At 37.9% G+C, this 19,755-nt stretch overlaps 1 protein-coding gene across 2 annotated transcripts in view; it reads right to left on the bottom strand.

Moving 5' to 3' along the window:
• The window catches only part of LOC121634973 (gamma-secretase activating protein), a 36,029-nt gene that overhangs the window by 13,492 nt on the left and 2,782 nt on the right, over positions 1-19,755 (bottom strand). Inside the window, exons 5-24 of one of the 2 annotated variants that reach the window (XM_041977947.1) lie at positions 19,539-19,583; positions 19,339-19,427; positions 17,413-17,482; positions 17,237-17,286; positions 16,877-16,987; positions 16,714-16,770; positions 16,576-16,622; positions 16,395-16,480; positions 14,609-14,617; positions 14,425-14,511; positions 13,814-13,906; positions 13,480-13,645; positions 13,007-13,097; positions 10,629-10,698; positions 9,917-9,996; positions 9,620-9,700; positions 9,189-9,311; positions 8,929-8,984; positions 5,977-6,008; positions 2,667-2,728 (exon numbers count right to left, since the gene is read on the bottom strand). In XM_041977947.1, the coding sequence (XP_041833881.1) occupies positions 2,667-2,728; positions 5,977-6,008; positions 8,929-8,984; positions 9,189-9,311; positions 9,620-9,700; positions 9,917-9,996; positions 10,629-10,698; positions 13,007-13,097; positions 13,480-13,645; positions 13,814-13,906; positions 14,425-14,511; positions 14,609-14,617; positions 16,395-16,480; positions 16,576-16,622; positions 16,714-16,770; positions 16,877-16,987; positions 17,237-17,286; positions 17,413-17,482; positions 19,339-19,427; positions 19,539-19,583 (1,505 nt within the window). Of the gene's footprint in view, positions 1-2,666; positions 2,729-5,976; positions 6,009-8,928; positions 8,985-9,188; positions 9,312-9,619; positions 9,701-9,916; positions 9,997-10,628; positions 10,699-13,006; positions 13,098-13,479; positions 13,646-13,813; positions 13,907-14,424; positions 14,512-14,608; positions 14,687-16,394; positions 16,481-16,575; positions 16,623-16,713; positions 16,771-16,876; positions 16,988-17,236; positions 17,287-17,412; positions 17,483-19,338; positions 19,428-19,538; positions 19,584-19,755 lie in introns of both variants that reach the window. The other variant, XM_041977946.1, reaches the window with a different exon arrangement.

Consider the following 19,755-nt stretch of genomic DNA (forward strand, 5'->3'; position numbering starts at 1 on the left):
TTGTGGCATGGTGCATTATCCTGCTGGAAGTGGCCATCAGATGATGATACAGTGTGTCATAAAGGGATGAACAAGGTCAGCAACAATATTCAGGCAGGTTGTGGTTTTTAAACAGTTAATTTGGTACAAAGGGGCTCAAAGTGTGCCAGATATATCCCCCCTTGTGCCACTTCACCATGACAAATAACCTGAACTGTTGATACAAGACAGGAGAGATCCATGCTTTCATGTTGTTTACAACAAATTCTGATCCTTCCATCTGAATGTTGCAGCTAAACTCACACTCATCAATCCAGACAACATTTTCCTAGTCTGAGATTGTTCAGTTTTGGTTACCTTGGGTGAATCGTAGCCTCAGTTTCCTGTTCTTAGCTTAGCTTAGTTCTTATTTGGTGTGGTCTTCTGCTAGTTGTAACCAGTGGGTATTTAAGTTGCTGTTGCCTTTCTATCATCTCCAACCAGTCTCCCCATTCTCCACTAACAAGGCATTTTCACCCAGACAACTGCCACTTGCTGGACTTGGAACTAAAACCCTGTTTCTTCCCCATTCTGATGCTCAGTCTGAACTCCAGCAAGCAGTCTTGTCCATGTCTACATTTACAAGCAACTGAACCTAATAAAGTGGCTGGTGAGTTCATAAATGAATGTACTCATATATTATCATGGAGTTTAAATTGAAAAATAGGCTCAACAAACTCATCCAAACAGTATTTTTCAAACCCCCTCTCCAAATATTGATTAAATCCCTGAAAGCTCTTCTCTGCTTTACATGTTTACATTGTTTGAAAATAAATTAATCCCCTCTTGCTTTAAAATGGCTTTCATGTAATTCTTCTCCTTTGCCTCATTTAGTATGTGCAGGTTTATGAATATGCAGATTGCCTATTCAAAGACTTCCATCACTGCAACTCACCTTCGTCTCTGTTCAAACACCTAAAAACTATTCTATACTCCATTTTAGCACAGTATTATACACCAAAATTAATCAGCACACACGTACTCTGTGGAGGACTAAATCAAACAGGGTTGCCAGGGAGATGATAAATTGCAGTCCTGTACAATTTTTTCTCTGCATACATAAGAACATAAGAAACCAGGCTGGATTGCATTAGCAAACAGCTAGAAGTGTGTTAGTGTTAGATAAACTTTGCTCAAATTACCAGCTCTGATAAAGCCCACTCAGCAGTTGGCTGAAACTGTGTCTTTTGTTACATACAAAACTCTGGCTATAAGCTATGCATTTGGCAAAAATCAACGGTGAAACATTATTTCAGATGATTTCAGCACAATTCAGATATTACTACATACATGGGTTGGTCACTTATTTGTCTCTGTTAGCGCGCTGTTTGCAGCAGGCATCTGTATGGGCATTGGTTGTGAGTTTTCTCTCCTGGGTTGGATATTTCTTTTAGTTGTTAGATGGTTAAACCTAAATCAATGTGCAAATCCATATTTAATCAGGGACCAGAACCTGGAGTATGACTCTGTACAGATGGGTAATGGCTGCATATTGGTGCCGTAATGTCAATCCCACATTGACTTCAACATAGAAGAGTATTTGCTAAACAGTAAATGCAGTTGGCAAAACCACAAGAACACCAGATGAGGTTAAGAGGAGGTGACACGATATAAGACACAGTTCCAAACTGCTTATAATAAAACGTCTGCAAATAAGACAGCAGGGGGCCGGCGCTGGAGATGCCTCTGACTAATATTTAGCACATTTACCGGGTTTAAGCACTAGAGCTGATTGCAAAGCAAGATAAGTGACAACACAATAGTTTTTATTGACAAATTAAAACTTTAAGCCCAAGACATATTGATCAAATACACACGTACACCTTTCGTGGTGTCCATGCCTCCTTCTTGCAACAATAACTGCAGCTATTTGTGTCACGGTTATGGACTTTATGTTTATGTTTTTGGATTTCTGGTCATGTTAGTTTTCCCTTGTGTGCTGTGGTTTTCTGTTCCTGCCTCGTTAGTTCACCTGGTCTGATTAGTCATCCACTTCACCTGTGTCTAGTTATTCCCTCTGTGTATAAGTAGTCCTGGTTTTCTGTTATTCCTTGTCAGAGCCTCATCATTCACCCTTCACATTTGCCTGTTCCCTCTGGTTTAAGTATTCTGTTTTGGATCCTGGAAATAAACCTTCTTGTACCTGCACCGATCCCGCCTGACTGCCTGCAATTGGGTCCTCACCTCTTCCGACACCTGCCATTCGTGACATATTTGTGCATAAAGTTATGCCAGTTTGCACCTACCTTTCAAATGTGCTAAATATAGATGCAAAAACAGCCAGTGCAACCAGTTTCATGTTTGGTAAATCACATTGCAGGTGCTTTGTTGATCTATGTGCATCTACTCCTCCAAATATTTAGCTTTTTATGGCAGAGCATATTGCACAAAGGCAAATGCGTTAAATGATGCGTATTATTTTGTCCATTTAACAGAAGCAAACTTGGGTGCCCAGTTAGTAAATCAACTGCAACATGCATTTACATGTGCAATCAAGTTTGCACATGTTTTTACACATGCAAACTTTTCCTTTGTCTTTAAATCAGGAAAAAGTCTTCCCAAAAAATGTTCCCTAGAATCTGAAAGCACATTTATACCTCAAATACTGCAGCCTTTGTTGTGTTTTCTAGTAAGTGACTGTTCCTCACCAGGCCTATGAGCGCCCTTTGTTGATGGTCTTCCTCTTGAAAAAGTGGCACCAGCTTCTTATCTGTGGAAGAAAGTAAAAGAAAAAGAAACATAAAAGAGGTGTTTGAAGAAGCCTTTCATGCTGCAGCAACACTATGCTGATCATGACAGGTCGCCTCAGGTTTGTTGGTGCAGTAACATTATTAAACAGGCTATCAGTAAAAATGGAAAAATCAAAAACTTGTGACCTGTTTATGACTTTTAGAAAAAAAAAGTATTATTAGCTTCTTTTTGGTGCGTTTTAACTTTAAAGATGCATCAAGGGGTTGGGAGGCGGCAACCCTGCTGTGCGAATGAGTGCATCTGCAGTTTTATGTCAGTCCCATAAAAGTGGTCCAAGCTTCTCATGAGTTCATGCTTGCATACACAAATGCACACTCTCTTTGATCAGGAACATAAGACGCTGGCTTTTTGATGTTACAGTGTAACATGCCACATCTAAACAGATATAAATAGCTGTATCAGGGTTAAGGCTAACTTTAAACAGCTCCAAATAATAAACGTATGTTTCTGCAGACAGCAAGCAGTTTTAGCATCGTTGACACTGTTAAAAGGATACATCAGTTCCTGCAACACTCACAAGCTTTAAAGACTTATAATTTATTTCACCAATATTGCCTCAATAATCTTTATTGACAGCTTTGTGGATTTAGAGTTAGTGGCTTTGCGGATGTGCTGGGATCAGGAATGTCAAGAGTGACAGTCCAGACTGAGAGAGGCTGGGTGCATAGGGAAGATGATGGAGCTACTAGACAAGAAGTGCAGGGAGAAGCCAGAGAGGAGATTTATGAAAGTGGTGGGAGAGGATGTGCAGGTGGCTGGTGTGGCGCAGGAAGATGCAGAGGCCAGGAAGAGATGGAAACAGATGGAAAGTATTATTAACAGCAGCCAAAAGAAGAAGAGGAAGATGTTAAATTCCAATCAAAGTGTTGAATTAATCAATAATTTTGGTAAGGATTAAATGATTCATAGGTAAAGCAAATTATCTGGAAAAATATAAAATATTTGTAAGTTTCAGTAGTTGAAATGTGAAGCTCTTGTAATCATCTTTGCTACTTTCTGGCTCTTTTCCTACACCTAACATTGTATGCTAATAATGAATACATCAGTTAGTAAGAAAACATATCTATTGTTGGCCTCAGACACTTATAGTGTGTGTTTGTTTGACTGTGTACCAAATGATTCTGCATGTAGTATTTCAGATAATAAAATAATTAGGGAATTAGTCTTTCTGTGTTGTTTCTCCTGATCACTGATTACTGCCTCTAACAGGTTTGATCATTAGTTTCCCAGTTGAGCTTAAATAAAAGGAAACTACTTGCAGAGGTTGTTCCACACAATTAAGCATGTCGACTTTCCATTCAATCTGGGGGAAAAAAAGGAGAATCTTCTACAAAAAAGAGGGTGAAACAGTCCAATGCCTTGGGAAAGGAATGAAAACATTGGACATTTAATGAAAACTTTAGTGAGATAATCACACTGTTAAAAATGTGTTGTGAGCAAACAGTTTTTTTTTTTCTAGATCAAGGCATATCAAGGAAAGTCTCCATCAGGCAAATGCATCATATTTAGAGAGCAGCTGTTAAAAAGCCACTGATGAGCAGCAAGCAGGTATTTGAAGCTGCTGGTTTCTCTGGAATCCCAAGAACGTCTCCATGCAGGATACTCCAGAGGCTGCAGTTAACCAATGCTCACAAAACGAGAAACATCTCCAACGTTCAAAGATCTTATTCACTGATGAAGCCTGTGCTACACTGTCCAGATGGACGGGGTTCTGGATAACTGATGGATGGCCACTCTCTTCTAACAAGGCTGTAACATCATAAAAGTGGTGGTGGAGTGATGTTTAAAACTGGAATAATGTGGAGTGACCTCTGCAGATTCTAGCTGACCATTTCCTGCCATGGTATAAAAGGAAAAACTGCCTTCTGGAGTAAAGACAACGCACCATCGCATAATGCAATAAATACCATTGGCTGCTATGGATATGATGGGAGAAAACAAATGACCTCAACCCTGCTAAGCACCTGTAGAGCATCCTTTAAAGGAAAACCTATGATGGTGGGGGGCAGTATACCTCAAACAGCAACTTTGGGAGGAAATTCTGGGATCTTCAGATGAGATCCAGACAGAAACTTTATAACCTATTTAATGTTTAGTAAATGTAATGCATAATAATTTAGAACACAGTTTAAACTCTAGTAGTTTCCTCTTACAGCCCATATAATGCAATACAATATTAATGTATTGCATCATGATGTATTCTCTATATGCTCTTACATATTAAAAATACTACACACTGTTTGTTGTAATCTTGTTTTGTTTTTTATTTCATCTTATTTGCTACTTGAGGGCCTGAAGACCGTTTTTCCATGTGCACACAAAACATCTCTTCCATAAATGATGAAATCCCTAAATTCTTTGCAACTTTGTGCTGACAACCATAATTCTTCTCTGTGACACTGTTGTTAGGTCATTTAACAGTCATGCTGCCAATAAACCTGATTAAGTGTAAAATGTCCCACAAGATCATTTTTTTAAAATAGATATTACACAACATTTTCAGATATTTTCTTCCCCTGATTCAGTGTTTGTGAATCACGTTGCCAGTAACAAGTTCAGATGAATATCTGTTTCCAACAAATACAGAAATATCTTTAACTTTTGATAGCTAATTGATCATTTTACGGTTTGCATGGTAATCTAGTGGTTTTGGAAGAAGGATTGTACTCACAGTACAGGAAAATACAGAACAGTTTGTAAGTTTGTGTTTCTGACTGAATCTAAGGAGGTTTGTGGGTATATGAGATCATATTTGTGGATTTATTGAGGGTAAGAGGAGGTCCCGTGTTAAGGCTGACATAAAACAGCTGCACTGAAGTCATGAAAGAAAGAGAAGGCAGAAAAGAAAAGGCAAATAAGAGAGAGGACAGGGAAGTACCGGGCTCCTCGCTGTTATGTAACTGTAGCATTCTTCATCTATTCCTGCCCCTTTTTTTTTTCTTCATTTTCCCCTTTTTTTTTTGCCTCCCTTCCTCCATCCTCTCTTTTACAGCTTCTCCATCTGAGATAAAACAGCAAATTCTCTAGTGGGAATGAAGAATTCTGCCTCAAAGGAAAACACAAACCCAAACACACCTCCACAAAGTCTGGTATTACATTATAAGCTGAGGTTTTCTTTTTCCTTTTTTTTTAAAGTTCATGTGTTATGACAGTGTGCTTCTCTGGAACGATGCTTGTGGGTGTATGTGTGTGTTCAGGCATTCTTACCAAGACACCACGTGTCCACCATTGAAAGAACTCTAGAAAACAAGGAAAACAATTTATCAAGTCAGTATTGTTATATGTTTGACTTTTTAGGCTTTAGGCTGAGGCAGTGGAATGTTGCACTGCTGCAGCAAACATAAATCTATGGAAGCAAAACATTCATAAGCAGGTTTGGAGTTTGGCCTAAAGGAGAAACTTTACAAGTCCGTTGGTTTGATCTCTGAGGCAAACAAATCGGACGTCTGTTTAATTTGGTACATTCAGGTATGTCTCCATCATCAAATCACTGCTTCTGTTTCTTCTTTCTAAACCATTTCTAAACATAAAGTGAATTTTTTGGAATCATGCAACCCCAATTCCAAAGAAGTTGGTCCACTACCTAAAGTTTAAATGAAACAGAATGCATTTATTTGCAAATCTCATTAAAACCATCTTTGATCAACATCTCAGATGTTGAATCTCATTTTGAATTTGATGGCAGCAACACATCTCTAAAAAGTTGGAATAGGGTGATTATGTAGCATCTCCTCTTCTTTTAACATCTGGTAAATGAACAGATCAGATGCTGGAGCTTTAAGAGAGAATAGTTGTTCTGGTCTGATGCAGGACTCTAGCTGCATCAGTCCTGGACCTTTGTTGCTGGATTTTTGCCTTCTTGATGCTCCAGATGTCTTCTATCAGTGAAAGATCTGGACTCTTCTCTTGTGAAGCCATGCTGTTGTGATGGATGCAGGATGTGGTTCAGCATTGTCTTGCTAAAATCTGCAAGGTCTTCCCTGAAAGAGACGCTGTCTGGGTGGGAGCAGATATTAAATGACTGGCTCGTTACCAGGCGTCTGCAGAGCTGAATGACATGCAGATGACATTTTATTCAGGTGTGTTGTTGAAGGGTTGCATCTAAAAGTTTCAGGATGGTAGACCTCAAGGACCGAACTTGGGCACCCCAACTCTAAAAGCTTGTTGTACTTTTCAGCATTAATAGAGCTTCACAGGTGCTGAAGCTGCGCACGCTATAGGCACTAATGCAGCCCTGCTGATAACAAGCTGGACGGTCTCTCTCCCCTTTAGTCTGCAGGACATGGCATCCAATGTTTTACCAAAAAATAAAAACTGTTCTGACCACGGAACAGTTTTCCACTCAGTATCAAATCATTTTAAATGAGCTTTGGTCCAGAAAGGACAGATGTGTTTATGGATCAGGTTCACATATTGTTTATGGATCAGGTTCACATATGGTTTCTACTTTGCATGATAAAGCTTTTACCTGCATTCGTGCATGGTGAACTGTGTTCACAGATTGTGAAAACTAGAATTTTTCCTGACCTCATGCAATGATTTCCAGTAAAGAATGGTGTACGTTTTTATTGCAGTGCCTTATGAGGACCTGAAGATCATGAGCATCCACTTTCAGCCTTCAACCTTGCACGGTGCGCACAGAGATTCCCTTTTGATCCTCTGATTGAATGCTATACACTGTCCTTGGTGGGATTTTCAAAGTCTTCATAATTTTATATTGATGAGCAATATTTTGAAATTGTTCCACAATGTTTAGATGCACTTTGTTGCAGACTGGTGATCCTCTATCTATCATCTGAGAGGCTCTGCTTCTCTGAAATGCTCTTTTTATACCCAGTCATGTTACTGATCTGTTGCCGGTAACCTAATTAATTGTCAAATATTGTTTCTTTTTTGTTTTCAATTTAAGCCAGTTACTTTTCCAGTCTTTTTGTTGCCCCAGCTCCAACTTTTATTTTTAAATGTGACGCTACCATCAAATTAAAAATAAGTTAATATTTTCCATGATTGTTTGTTTGTTAAAATATCTCATTTTCAATATGTTATATGTTGTTTCTCTTCTACTGGGAATAAAATATGGTTTTATGAGATTTGCAAATGCATTGTTTTCATTTCTTTAAATCAGGGTTGAACATAACCTGTTTAACATTCACATTCATGCAAATAATAATTATTTTATTGTATCCCTTTAAATTTACTGAGATATTGAAAATCAGAAAAGACAGAAGACTCCAAGGGGAGTAAAGCATTGCAGAAGTAAGTAACTATGTTGTGACATTTACAAGGCGATCAGACTGAGAACAGATGTTGTTCTTTGAGGTCAGTGTTTTCTGTTTTGCACTGCCTTTGCTTGTGGAAACTAAACTAAACCCCTGTTCCACATTTCCATTCATCACACCAGAAGCACAATAACTGGAGCTTTTCGTGTGTTTTTGTGTTACATGCCTAAAATATATGCAGCACTGCAAAACAGCTTCCACTTGTAGTTTACTTTTAGTCATCTTACAGATGCCACCCTGCTGCTTTAAAGACTGTTTAGGCTGTAAAGCAGCAAATTATGAACTAATGAGCCATTTTTAATATTCAAATAGTTTTGCAGGGCCCAGTGGGTTTACAGCAGATTAGTACAGTGACCCTGAAAGGCAAAATACATTAAACAACAAAAGGAAAATGGGGCAAACCCCACCATATCAAAAACTGCATTTCCAAATGAACAACTTTCCATAATAAAATGTCATAAACGTTAAATGGTTGGATTCTACCATAAAATCTGGTTCACTAAGGTTTTATTGGATTTGTTAAGATCCTGCACAATTAGTCTTATTACTTTTTTCTTTTTGGATCATCTCAAGTGCAATAAGTTTAGGTTTGAAAACTTTAACATAACCCAAAGTTGATTCTAACAACCAATAAACAGTCCAATCACCTTATACTGTAAAAACCAGGGCACACTGCTAAAAAGTACCAACTATCCGACCTTATCAAGTTAAAACAGTGGTGTTGCGAGCCTTATGAGGTTTACAAGTGTGACATTGTAGCACCTCATTAGAGAGAAATATGTAATTTTTTATAGACAGTGCAGAGGAGCACTCATGCATTCCTTCCCTCCGGTTTCAGCAGGGTGAGTCTGGTGCACATTTCCTAACAAGGCAGACCTACTTCTTTGTGTTCTCCTCCAAGTGATTCATGTGGCTGGAGGGTCTCTTCTCGGACTTCTGAAACAACAAAACCATCATGGGAGGGCTGAAAGTAGGCTGCCATTGTTTGACAAAGGCCCGCAGGTATGCTGACAAGGACATGCATCAGAGAACACATTTTCCTTTCCTGCACATTAACGAGCATTTCCAATGTGGATGTAACGATTTAAAGTTTAGTTTTTTTTCTTTCTTTGCAAAATCACATACAACAAACACACTCACCAGTTTTTGCCAGTCATCCTGAATGTGTAAGCTTCTGTATCTGGGGTTGGGAACTGTGTCCAGATATTTTGTCCTCTCTGTGTTCAAATGCAGCTCTGACCAGAAACCCTGGAGACCCCTGGCCTGCACGGCAATATATGCAGAAACAACACCACTGTGACAAGGCAAGGACATAACGACGGAGGATATTTGCATCTGAACTGCATACGCGCAGACTTAGAATATGTAAAAACCTATTGTTTTCCGGGGTGACATTAATAAGCAATTAAAAAAATGCAAATATCTTTTAAAAAAAACAACAGCAGAAAACAAGCAGTCTAAAGGAGACAGGATTGAGGAGAGAGGAGGCCTACTGGAGATGCTATTACCCAGTTTAACACCTGATAAAGACAAGTCATACATGTTGCTTATTAATAAACATGTGTCCTCACCTTCCCTTTGAAAACAGCTTCAAGATGCTGTTTAGTGGTACAAAACACACCAGGGACCTCCAACAAACACAATGGGATGTCCTACAACAGAAAGAAAAACCAAAGTGTGTGTTTATGTAAGTACTCAAGGCCCAAAAGAACTTAAGTGAAGAGCAAGTGTGTCCACCTCTGCACTCTCACCAATACACACAGAGAAATGCCAGTTTCCTTTTATGCATTTATGCACATGCACATGCATGCAAAAATGTGTGTGTATGTGTGTGTGTGTGTGTGTGTGTGTGTGTGTGTGTGTGATACCTTCTTTTCAAATACAGAAGAGTATGGCAGGACTTTATCCAAGCCAAGAGACTTTTCATATCCTATTCTGTACAAAGAAGCTATGTAAGAGAAAGAGAGACAGGCAAACAGATAAAGCTCATACAGAATTCTTATTTCCAAGATTTTGAACACACAAAACACTGAATTTTTATTGAGCAAATGTCCCACTGCTAACAACATAAGCACAGTAAACATATTTTTTTATTTATTAATTTGCATATTTGTCTTTTTGTTCTGCACAATAACACCTGTGTTAATTTAAAAAGTAGTTATTTCAACACAAATAAATGCAAATGTATTCTGCCAGGTGCTTCATTATTGTTTGCAATCATCTATTCTTCGCCAGTTTTCCTTTGAGTAAATTAATATTTTTAAGTTATTGTTTTCACAGAACACCTGAAAGACAAGCTGAGACATACAAATATGTAGTGTCTACTAGGACTTAACCATACTTGTCATAATACTTAAAAAAAAGTACATTTATTTGCTAACTCTACAAGCCTGCGTGGGATTCCAGGCACAAGTCTGAGGACTAGTTTAGGAGTCAAAAGGAGATAATGAAAGAATTCAGGGTTGTGTGGGCAAGATGTAAGCAGTCACGTAATCACAGGCTGAAAGACACATAAAAAAGCAAGAGAGCACCAAGACTCTAGAAGGAAGTGATGCTCAGGAGACTTCAGTTGCCACTGACCTAAAATGAACTCCTGGATTTGATCAAAGGATTCAAAGGCATTCACGTTGTCACACAGCCATTCAATAATCTGTAGGCATAACAGAAACACAGGAGGCAGGTTTTACTTTACAGTGTGGGGTGCTCAGTCTCTGTGTTACATTTCCTTATATTGTGAACAATCCATATTGCAGAATGGCTGGTTTTAGTTTATTCTCAACACATTACAGGAATAGGTTCCTTTTGAGCAAATGTTTGCTCACTTGGATGGGAAAATGTACTTTTTTATCTCTGTGTGTTACAGAATGAAAAGCTTGAGCCTGACGCTAGTTAGCTAAGCTTACAGCACATAAAACCTCTAAACCTCTGCCTAAACTCTGGTACATCTTTTTATTTCAAAAGTAGGATCAGTTCCTTTAGGATCTTTTTTGGACATATTTTATGGTAGGAATAAAAGTTCTCTAGAGTAATTTCTATGGTGACCTTGGGCTGCCTAAATTAAACCTGTCTTCCCTAAACCTAACCAAGAAGTTGCAGTGTTCAATCCAAACCAATTACTGAATAGAAGTGTCCTAAAACTAAGCAAGTATTTCCATAAGCTAAACCAACCAATTAACCTGATACTTGGTGGCCTAAACTTAATAATTAGTTTTGTGGCCTAAACCAAACCAAGTATTTTTGTCACCTAAACAAATTAATCCATTAGCTAAATATATTTCTGGCCTAAATCTAACCCTTAGTGACTGAATAGTTCTCTGTCCTAAACCCAACCAAGTATTTTCATAACCTAAACTAATGAATAACCAAACATTTTTGTGGTTGATTAGTTTTCACACATGAGCACATAACTATTATCAGAATAGTTTTCAAACTTAAACATTGTCAAGAAATTTTAGTGCAGAAACTTTGACTAATGATAAAAACAACAAAAGCCAATGAATAGAATAAATTCAAACAACAACAGAATTATTTTACACATGATATAGGACCACAATCTATGGCTTGAAGGAGGATCTTGGGAAAATTGACACAGTTTATTTCACTCTGGGTCTTGTAGAAGTTTTTGCTCTAATTATGTGCAATGGAAATTTTGGAATCATAGGGGCATAAAGTAAAACCCAGAGAATGAAATGATATTTCTGAAAACAGGGAGGGAAAGATGGTTTGGTTTTGCTTGCAGACTAATCACCACCAGATGACTTCTTTTTCAGGCCATAGCTTAATAGTTTTACTTTAATTGATGAGCAGATACCTGGAAAACATGAGCCATTCCCGTCAGCCTCAAGTATACTTTCTGTTTAGGGTGTGTACAGGTCCAGCTGCTGATAAGAACTCTCTGCATTTAAGTGTAGTTTGTATCACAACAACAACTACAATAATACCCTTCATCCTGTAAATCTCACAACCAGCGAGCATCAGATCTCTATTCATGAGACCAATACGTTTTTGCCACTAGTCAGTTAAGCCTGTAAATGTATAACTTAAGCTTAGAATTAAACCATAACATGTGATGGAAAAAAAGAGGAGTAAGAAAGCTTCATTTGGATGATATTTCCTTGAAGCTGTAATCTTATATGAACAAAGAAAAATGTTAATGAGCAATCACCTTTATTAAAGCCATTACCTTTCGGTCTGCTGGTCCTACTAACAGAACTAGAAAGACTACAAAAGCTCTGTGTAGTGTCCCGTTTCCCAGTGCTAGCTGCACTAATGAGGCTGGTGACTCATTTAACCTTTAAAGAAAAATTCATTGCACTCTATCAGAGCGGCTGGAACATCTTATTTTAGATGTAACACTAATAAGAGTCTCATTCATAGTCGGCACAGTGCCCGAAAGAAATCTCTTCCTTTCTGTCTTTGACTTGGTTTTCATCTCTGCCCACTTGTCTTCTCTCCTCTCCTATTTTATTACAGCATCTTGTCTTTTCTTTTTCTGCCTTCTCCAGCTGCTCATTCCAACTCAGGGTTGACACCTACAGCATTAACACAAAAGTGCAAAGAGAGTGCAGACTGTACCTGGATCTATTAATCATTCTTAGCTGTGCATCAATTTTCCTTTAGGGAAAGTGCCTGACAGTGACTTAAGTCTGTACATTGGGATATATGTAGCTGCATACTCTGACAGATTTCCCTTTTCTTTTTCCTTGCTTCGTTACCCTGCCACCTCCACTGTGTTCTCTCTCCCACAAGGAGAGCATATTGATCTTGTGTTTTGTTTTGCTGTTTTAAACCAAGCAACAATCAATGCATTTGCTTCTCTTGATTTCACGTTCTACAAAAATAATGTTTTGAATAGAAATTCATTGCTAGATTCTGGTGTAAGCTCAGTAGGTGCAGACTTTACTTTAAAGGTCAATATCTTTGTTCCACACACTCCATTATGCTGTCTGCATTTGCACCTTCAGCTCCAGGTTTGGGTCATTTCCCATGTAAACCAGCAGGCAGTGGAGGGCAGCCAGGCGCTGAGGGTCAGTCTTACTGCTGGGACACCTTGGGAAAAGGACAAAAAACAACAAACTTGCCTTTAAAAAAACATAAGCACAGACACAGAGGAGGGTGCACAAGCCAGATAACCAACCAGTCAGGTACTGTATTTTGATGTATGTGCTGTTTACAAAGTGGATTTAAGTTTGTAAAGGGAGCAAGTGAACAGAATGAAAAATTGTCCAGGAGATAAACAGCAAGGAGGCCAATGCTGCATCTTTATCAAGCTAGATGGCTCAATTCAAAGTGTCTGCTGGCTTAAGGGAATGCACAAAAAACTCTTCTTCATCATCTGCCTGCCTCCCTTACACCTTTACTCCGCTTTTGTATATGCATAAGACATCAAAATAACAACTCCTTGAGTTCTTCATTTCTGAATCCCACTCACTTAGAACGTGTGGATCTCAGTATCTGAAGCAGGTAAGCAGGGCTGAGCTGAGCAGTGTGGATTCTCCCACTGACCAGCTGCAACAGACAGCCATTACACTGCTCCTCTGAATGCAGCACAGTCACATCAGCTGCCTGGCACTGCAATCCTAAGGTCGCATCATGACCTTAATGTTGTTGGAGCAGAGAAAAAGGCACAGAAACACACTTCAATTTGATTATTATTATCTTTTCAACAGAAAAAGTATAAATCATGTCAAAGAAAGCAAGTATGTACAGTAGCTGAGAAAAAAGTAAAACAAGCTACCATGCAGCCATTAAAAGAACTGTGTTACCAGTAAGGAAGAGGGAGTGGCAGAGCATCTCCTGCTGCCTGGTGTTAATACAATGGAGGAAATTACCCTGCAGATACACCAGGATGTAGTAACCTACATATAAAAACACAGTATCACAGTCAAAGTACATGTTGTCCAAGTTCAAGTTCAAGTTCAAGTTTATTTATATAGCACATTTTCTGCAACAGCAGTTGCCCAAAGTGCTGAACAATAGAACAAAAACACTCCAGTTGAAAATAAAACACTACACAATAAAACAATAAAAACCAATGAAAATAAAAACAGAAATAAAAAATTGATAAAAAAAAAAAAAAGCTAAAATCTTCAAAATAATAAAAACAACAAAACTAGAATTAAAAACTAGAATAAAACTAAAAAATATTACATGCTGGTGTAGCAACTCTGACAAGTATGAGGGAGCCAACCCATTTAAAACTTTAAAAACAATTAATAAAATCTTGGAATGCTGGAATACCTTATGCAAATTGAGGATACACACATTCATTTGTATGGGTTTGACTGTGCTTACAAACTTACCTGTAATGGCTGGAATTCTAAGTGTTCTGTTGAGTGTGTATGCCTGCATTGCATGTGTCTGTGTGTGCAATAACCTATGGGGATGAAGAGCGGGTGGAGCTGTGTGGTTTTCTGTGGTGGTTTGTCGTTGCTCAGAGAAACTCGGAACGTCTTGCTGCAGTCTACAAGATGTGAAAGGAACCAGGTTTGTTACCATGTGCACCAAGAAGCTGCGACAGACAGAGTAAGGAATTGGGAGATCACACATAAATACAGTACCTTTATGAACTAAAACCAGAGTGTAGATCAGTTCCTGTTCATCTTTTAGGAGCTGGCTGTAACACACACACATACTTCCTAAAAGTAAACCACAAATCAGAGCAGTCAGGGATCACACATTGGGTGATAAATCATGTGCATTCGGGACAGTTAAAGAAGTTGGGACATAAACTAATTCTACATTTGCTATCAACTAACACAGATAACATCTGTAATAGGACAAGCCATCATTTAGAAGAAATCAACTGGGTGAAAATGCTGTGCTTCAATCAGCTGTTAAATTAATAAATAAAATAAGCCCATGTTGATTATTTCACATCAGTTAAGCAGTGTTACATTTAAATACACTGTTTATTTGTCACACAGTGTCCTGTGTAGGTGGAAAGTTTGTGAATCTTTCAGAGTTTTCTACATCTCTGACCTAAAGCATCATTAGTTTAGATTAGATTAAATTGTGTTAGTTTCAGCTAATTAGTAAATAATTAATTTACTGAGAAAAATTACTCAACATTAATTATCCCAAGTGTGGCAAAAGTATGTGAATCTTTGCTTGTAGTATCTGCTGTTACTTGTGCAGAAATAATTGCACCTTAACCTTTCTGGTAACAGCGAATTTGTCATGCAAGTCATGCCCAATTGTTTCTACAGAAAAGTTTCAACTCTGAACAGGCCAATTAAAAAATATAAGTCTTATTTTTCTATAAATATCTTTCAGGAGTAAAACGTGGAGGCTCATAATCCAGATACCGTGGCTTTCTTTGTGGCCTCACAGACTCAAAGATAACTCAGTGTTGTTACTGGAGAGTACCAGTGGTTATGAATTCCTAATATTTGTATGCAATCTTTCAAACTGTGGGCTGGTGAAGTCTAAACTCTTGGGGAGATGTTTTTGCAATCGCTATCAGCCTGATGAACATTTACATTTCTTTTTTGTATGTTATAATAAAGCTGCAGGAACAAACAGGAATTGATAAGAAAATACCCGGTACTGGGTATCCAAGGAAAAAGAGGAGTTTCAAATATTTTCATGGATTCCTGAGCCCAGCCGGTATACAGGTCTGCAGAAGAACTGTGTAAGATGTATAAACCCCCCCTACGGATTTAGCTGCTATTTCACAAATAAAGGATCGTTCTCTGTCAGGGCCTGTGTGTGTGAATAGACTGTATATCTACATAAACAACCACACACATGATTTATGTGAGCAGATTTTTTTATCAATATGAAAATTATTACTTTTTGATGAAATCCAGGGATCGATTAGAATCAGGATCCATAATAAAACTGAAAATGAAATCAGTAACATTCCCAATGATGATCCTATGTTTATAAATCCTTATTGTTTAAAAAAGTTGCACAACTTTAACTTTTTGACAACTATGAAGTCTACACATCCCTATACTTTTGCCACTGACGTGTATTATTGGATCATTTATATAAGTAAATATATAATCAAGTACAATACTCTTATCTTATTTGCTTAATGCAGTTATACATATTTTTGGGATTTTGGAAAGCAAAGCTTTCTTGTTTGATCAGTGAATCATTACTATTATTAGATGATGATAATTTGGTGATCTTCTGTGCTCAAATTAACAATCCAACTTATTTAGCATTTTGCTGCCCTGTCATGTTCTGCAGATTACGTCATACTGCACGCCCTGATGTTGACTTACTTTCTTATTTTCACCCAGAAATACAAAACACAGAAACATCCAGAGTTAGTCAAGTTCAATATCAGCTCATCTACAACTGTTAAACTAGTTGAGATTTGATTAGCTGTGTTACCTATTCTGTTTGTGAACACCTGCATCCTGACAAGCTCCTGCTCTGGTTTTTCAGTGTGATAATGGTCAAAACCCAGATTTACAAACCTGTTGGAGAGACGCACACAAACAAAGAAGGTATAGGAAATTATACAGCAAACTTTAATTTAACATCCACAAAATATTATCAGTGGTGTCCTTACTTGACTGTGCGGAAAGAATTTGCTGGCAAATCTAACAGGAGCTCCAGCTGTTGAACAATAACACCAAGCATGTTGCATTATTCCAACACAAAAAAATAAACAAACAATAAAAGCATATAAGAACTAAAGATGACATACCACCGTTTCACAGTTATGGTTTGGGAAGAACTGAACACACTGAAGCAGAAACTTTTCCTGTAAGACATTTTACCCATTTTATGTTATTCTTACATTATTCACAGCCATGTGGATGAATATGTGTGTATATATGGCATCATTTTTATGTATTTGTTTGCCTCACCTTGAGAGTGAGATAGTAAAGCCGTTGCATGTGTCCGTCCCACTGGACCCAGCAGAAATCCTCTACGATTCTCTCTGCTGTTTTGGACAAACGCTCGGGATTTGCCATCACCTGGTGCACACAAACACATTCATATTCAGCTTTGCAGACTCAATAAATTCTTAATGTAAACCTCCTCTGGAGGAAAACACACTTGGTATACTGTAGGTGTATTCCTTGCACTGAGGTTATGTAAATCTAGCTGTTTTCCTCACTAATTACTGACCATGCGCTCACAAAAACTGCACACCACAAAGTCCTGAATGCGATCTTTAGCCGATCTAACAAACACTATTCATTTATATCATGTGTGTAACTCACCACTCTATAACCCTCCTGTTTGCTCAGCAGCACATGGTACAGATCCACATCTGAAAAACACAAGAGAATAACTACGCAACTGCATCCCATTCCATCTATTTTTTTCCTGGCAGATTGATGAATATAAGCTATAGTAGCCTAGACAAGCAGAAAAGCAGAAGGGCAGAGGGACTTACATCCATCTTCGGCGAACAACAGCAGATGGCTCTCCAGCACTGATCTCCTGTCAGTTTCCTGATGGAGAAACTAGAAAAGGAGATAAACTAAATCAGTAGTTTCTTGTATCTAACAGAAAAAAACGAGGCCATAAGTTTCAATCATTTGGGCCCTGGCAGGTGGCAAGCATTTGGATTCTTAGCATTTTGTTGAAGTTAATGAACACTTAAAAACATGCCACATACAGTGTAGTACAATGCCAAAGTCTTTCCCTGTTTATTTTAACAGGAAAACAGGAAATAGGTGGAATTTAATTAAATGGAAATGCAGTATAAAAGGCAACAACAGAGTTCTAAAGAGCTTGAAAGGGCAGAAAGTAAATAAACTTGGCAAAAAAAAAGTAAGGAAATTTGTGTTTAGTCTATTTAAAACCAAGTGCAGTTGTATACATTGTTGGAAAAATTGATTAGTCACCTTTACAACCAGGTATAACTTGTAAGGATTGTGCTTCTGTGGAACGAGGAACGTGTGGATGTGTCAAAATTCCCTGCAATATCCTCCTGTTGGTATTCACTCTTGTTTTGAGTTCCTTAATAGATTGGATGATTTACCTCCCATAGCAATAAGGAAAAAAACAGCACATATTGGCCATTTTTACACTTTGTTCATTTTACACTGGGACCTCAGTAGCGTAAGGAAGATCTATACAGAGCCACAAAAGCTTAGCGCCTCCTCCTCATGATGGTCACATTTAGCTGTGTTGCTCATTCCACACAAGTGCAGTCCTTTTAAGTTATACCTCATTGTGAAGGTTACTAATCAGGCTTTCCAATTATGTACAACTCCAACTGGTATTATTAAAAGGGAGAAAGAATCTTACTGTCTGTGCTAAGTTTAAGTATTTGAATATGACCATTTTCATTCTTTAACATGGACTGTTAGCTCTTCTTTGGATGTTGGCTGCCTTTTCTTCTGTTTGCTGTCAAGGTGAACCCACAATGCTTTAATAATGTTGAGATCTGGGCTTCATCTGAGATTCATTACCTAACAGGACCTGTTACCACAGATTTTCAGTCCAGTTTTTGCATTATTTGGTACTACAATTATTCCAATTCTGTATTTCCTGGAAAAGAAGGCTTACTGACCACTGTGGAGACATGCCTTACCTGGTAGTTTTTGAACATTTAAACAGTGGAAGTATAAACAATCACTTCTGAAAGTGTGCCTCGTATTCAAGTTGATATATTATTGTGTTTATTTGTAATTGCAAATGTTGAAAATGTTCTATTTGATAAAAGTGTTGGCTTGTAAAAACTGAACAGAGTGGCATTTTAACATTTCCCTAACTTGCAGAGATCAGCTCTCTCATTGATGTTGCATCAGCTTTGCTTTGACTAGTCAAGCAGGATAAAAAAAATTCTGCTTCCACAGAAAAAAGTGGTTTTAAAGCAGAAGACCAAACAAGAAAAAAGATATAAATAAAATCAGGCTAATATATCGAATGAATTTTGATTCTGGGCCAAGATGTTGTTGCAAAAACAAACTTGTTTACCTCATTGCTATTTCAAACTTTTGCCTCTGCATTTGGCCAATTATCACAATTATTTTACCCCACTGTCTTACTAACTGGGACTCCTGCGAATAAATATGAGCACAGGGAGCTTTGCTGCTTGCATTGCTAAATACTCAATTTGCTGACTTTCATATTTAATGAAATGACATTTTTCTGTTTCTAAAAATGAAATGACTGAGAAAGTCAGACTGAAAAACATAAAGTGAGCAAAACAAAATGAAAGATTGGCAATGAGAGGCTGGCAGAGCCTGTAAATTACATATGCACACTCTAAGCTGAGATACAGAGTAACTGCAATGTCAGCATGTGGCTGATGTAAAACCTGAATAAAAGTGGCATAAACAACCCACATACAAATATATATAGACTCTACCTGCACTTTGACCCTGCAGTCCACTGCCTTGAGGACTTTGGTGTTGTTTATAGGGTGGATTTCAATCAGAAGAGTTAGACACTTGGACACTGGAAAATGCAAAGGAAGATTTTAGTAAAAATAAATGCTGTCAGAAATTATTTAGAAAAACTAATCTAAAAAATGGCTGTAATTGTTAATAACAAGATCCTAGGTGTTACTTGGTTTGAGACGCTCTTCTCTGGAATTTTGTACCAAGCTGACAGCTAAAAAGGGAGAAAAAGCAAGCATGTGATTAAATGCATGATTTGCACAAAAGCCACAGTGGCTACATTAATGAGTCTTCTTCAGCTATTTAAACCACATCCCTGCTTTGGTATTAACAGGTTCTTGAGTTGCAAAATCATAATGTTGTATAGTCAAACTCCTCCAAAGGTG

The sequence above is a fragment of the Melanotaenia boesemani genome, chromosome 23 (genome assembly GCF_017639745.1).
Source record: "Melanotaenia boesemani isolate fMelBoe1 chromosome 23, fMelBoe1.pri, whole genome shotgun sequence".
Lineage (NCBI taxonomy): Eukaryota > Metazoa > Chordata > Actinopteri > Atheriniformes > Melanotaeniidae > Melanotaenia > Melanotaenia boesemani.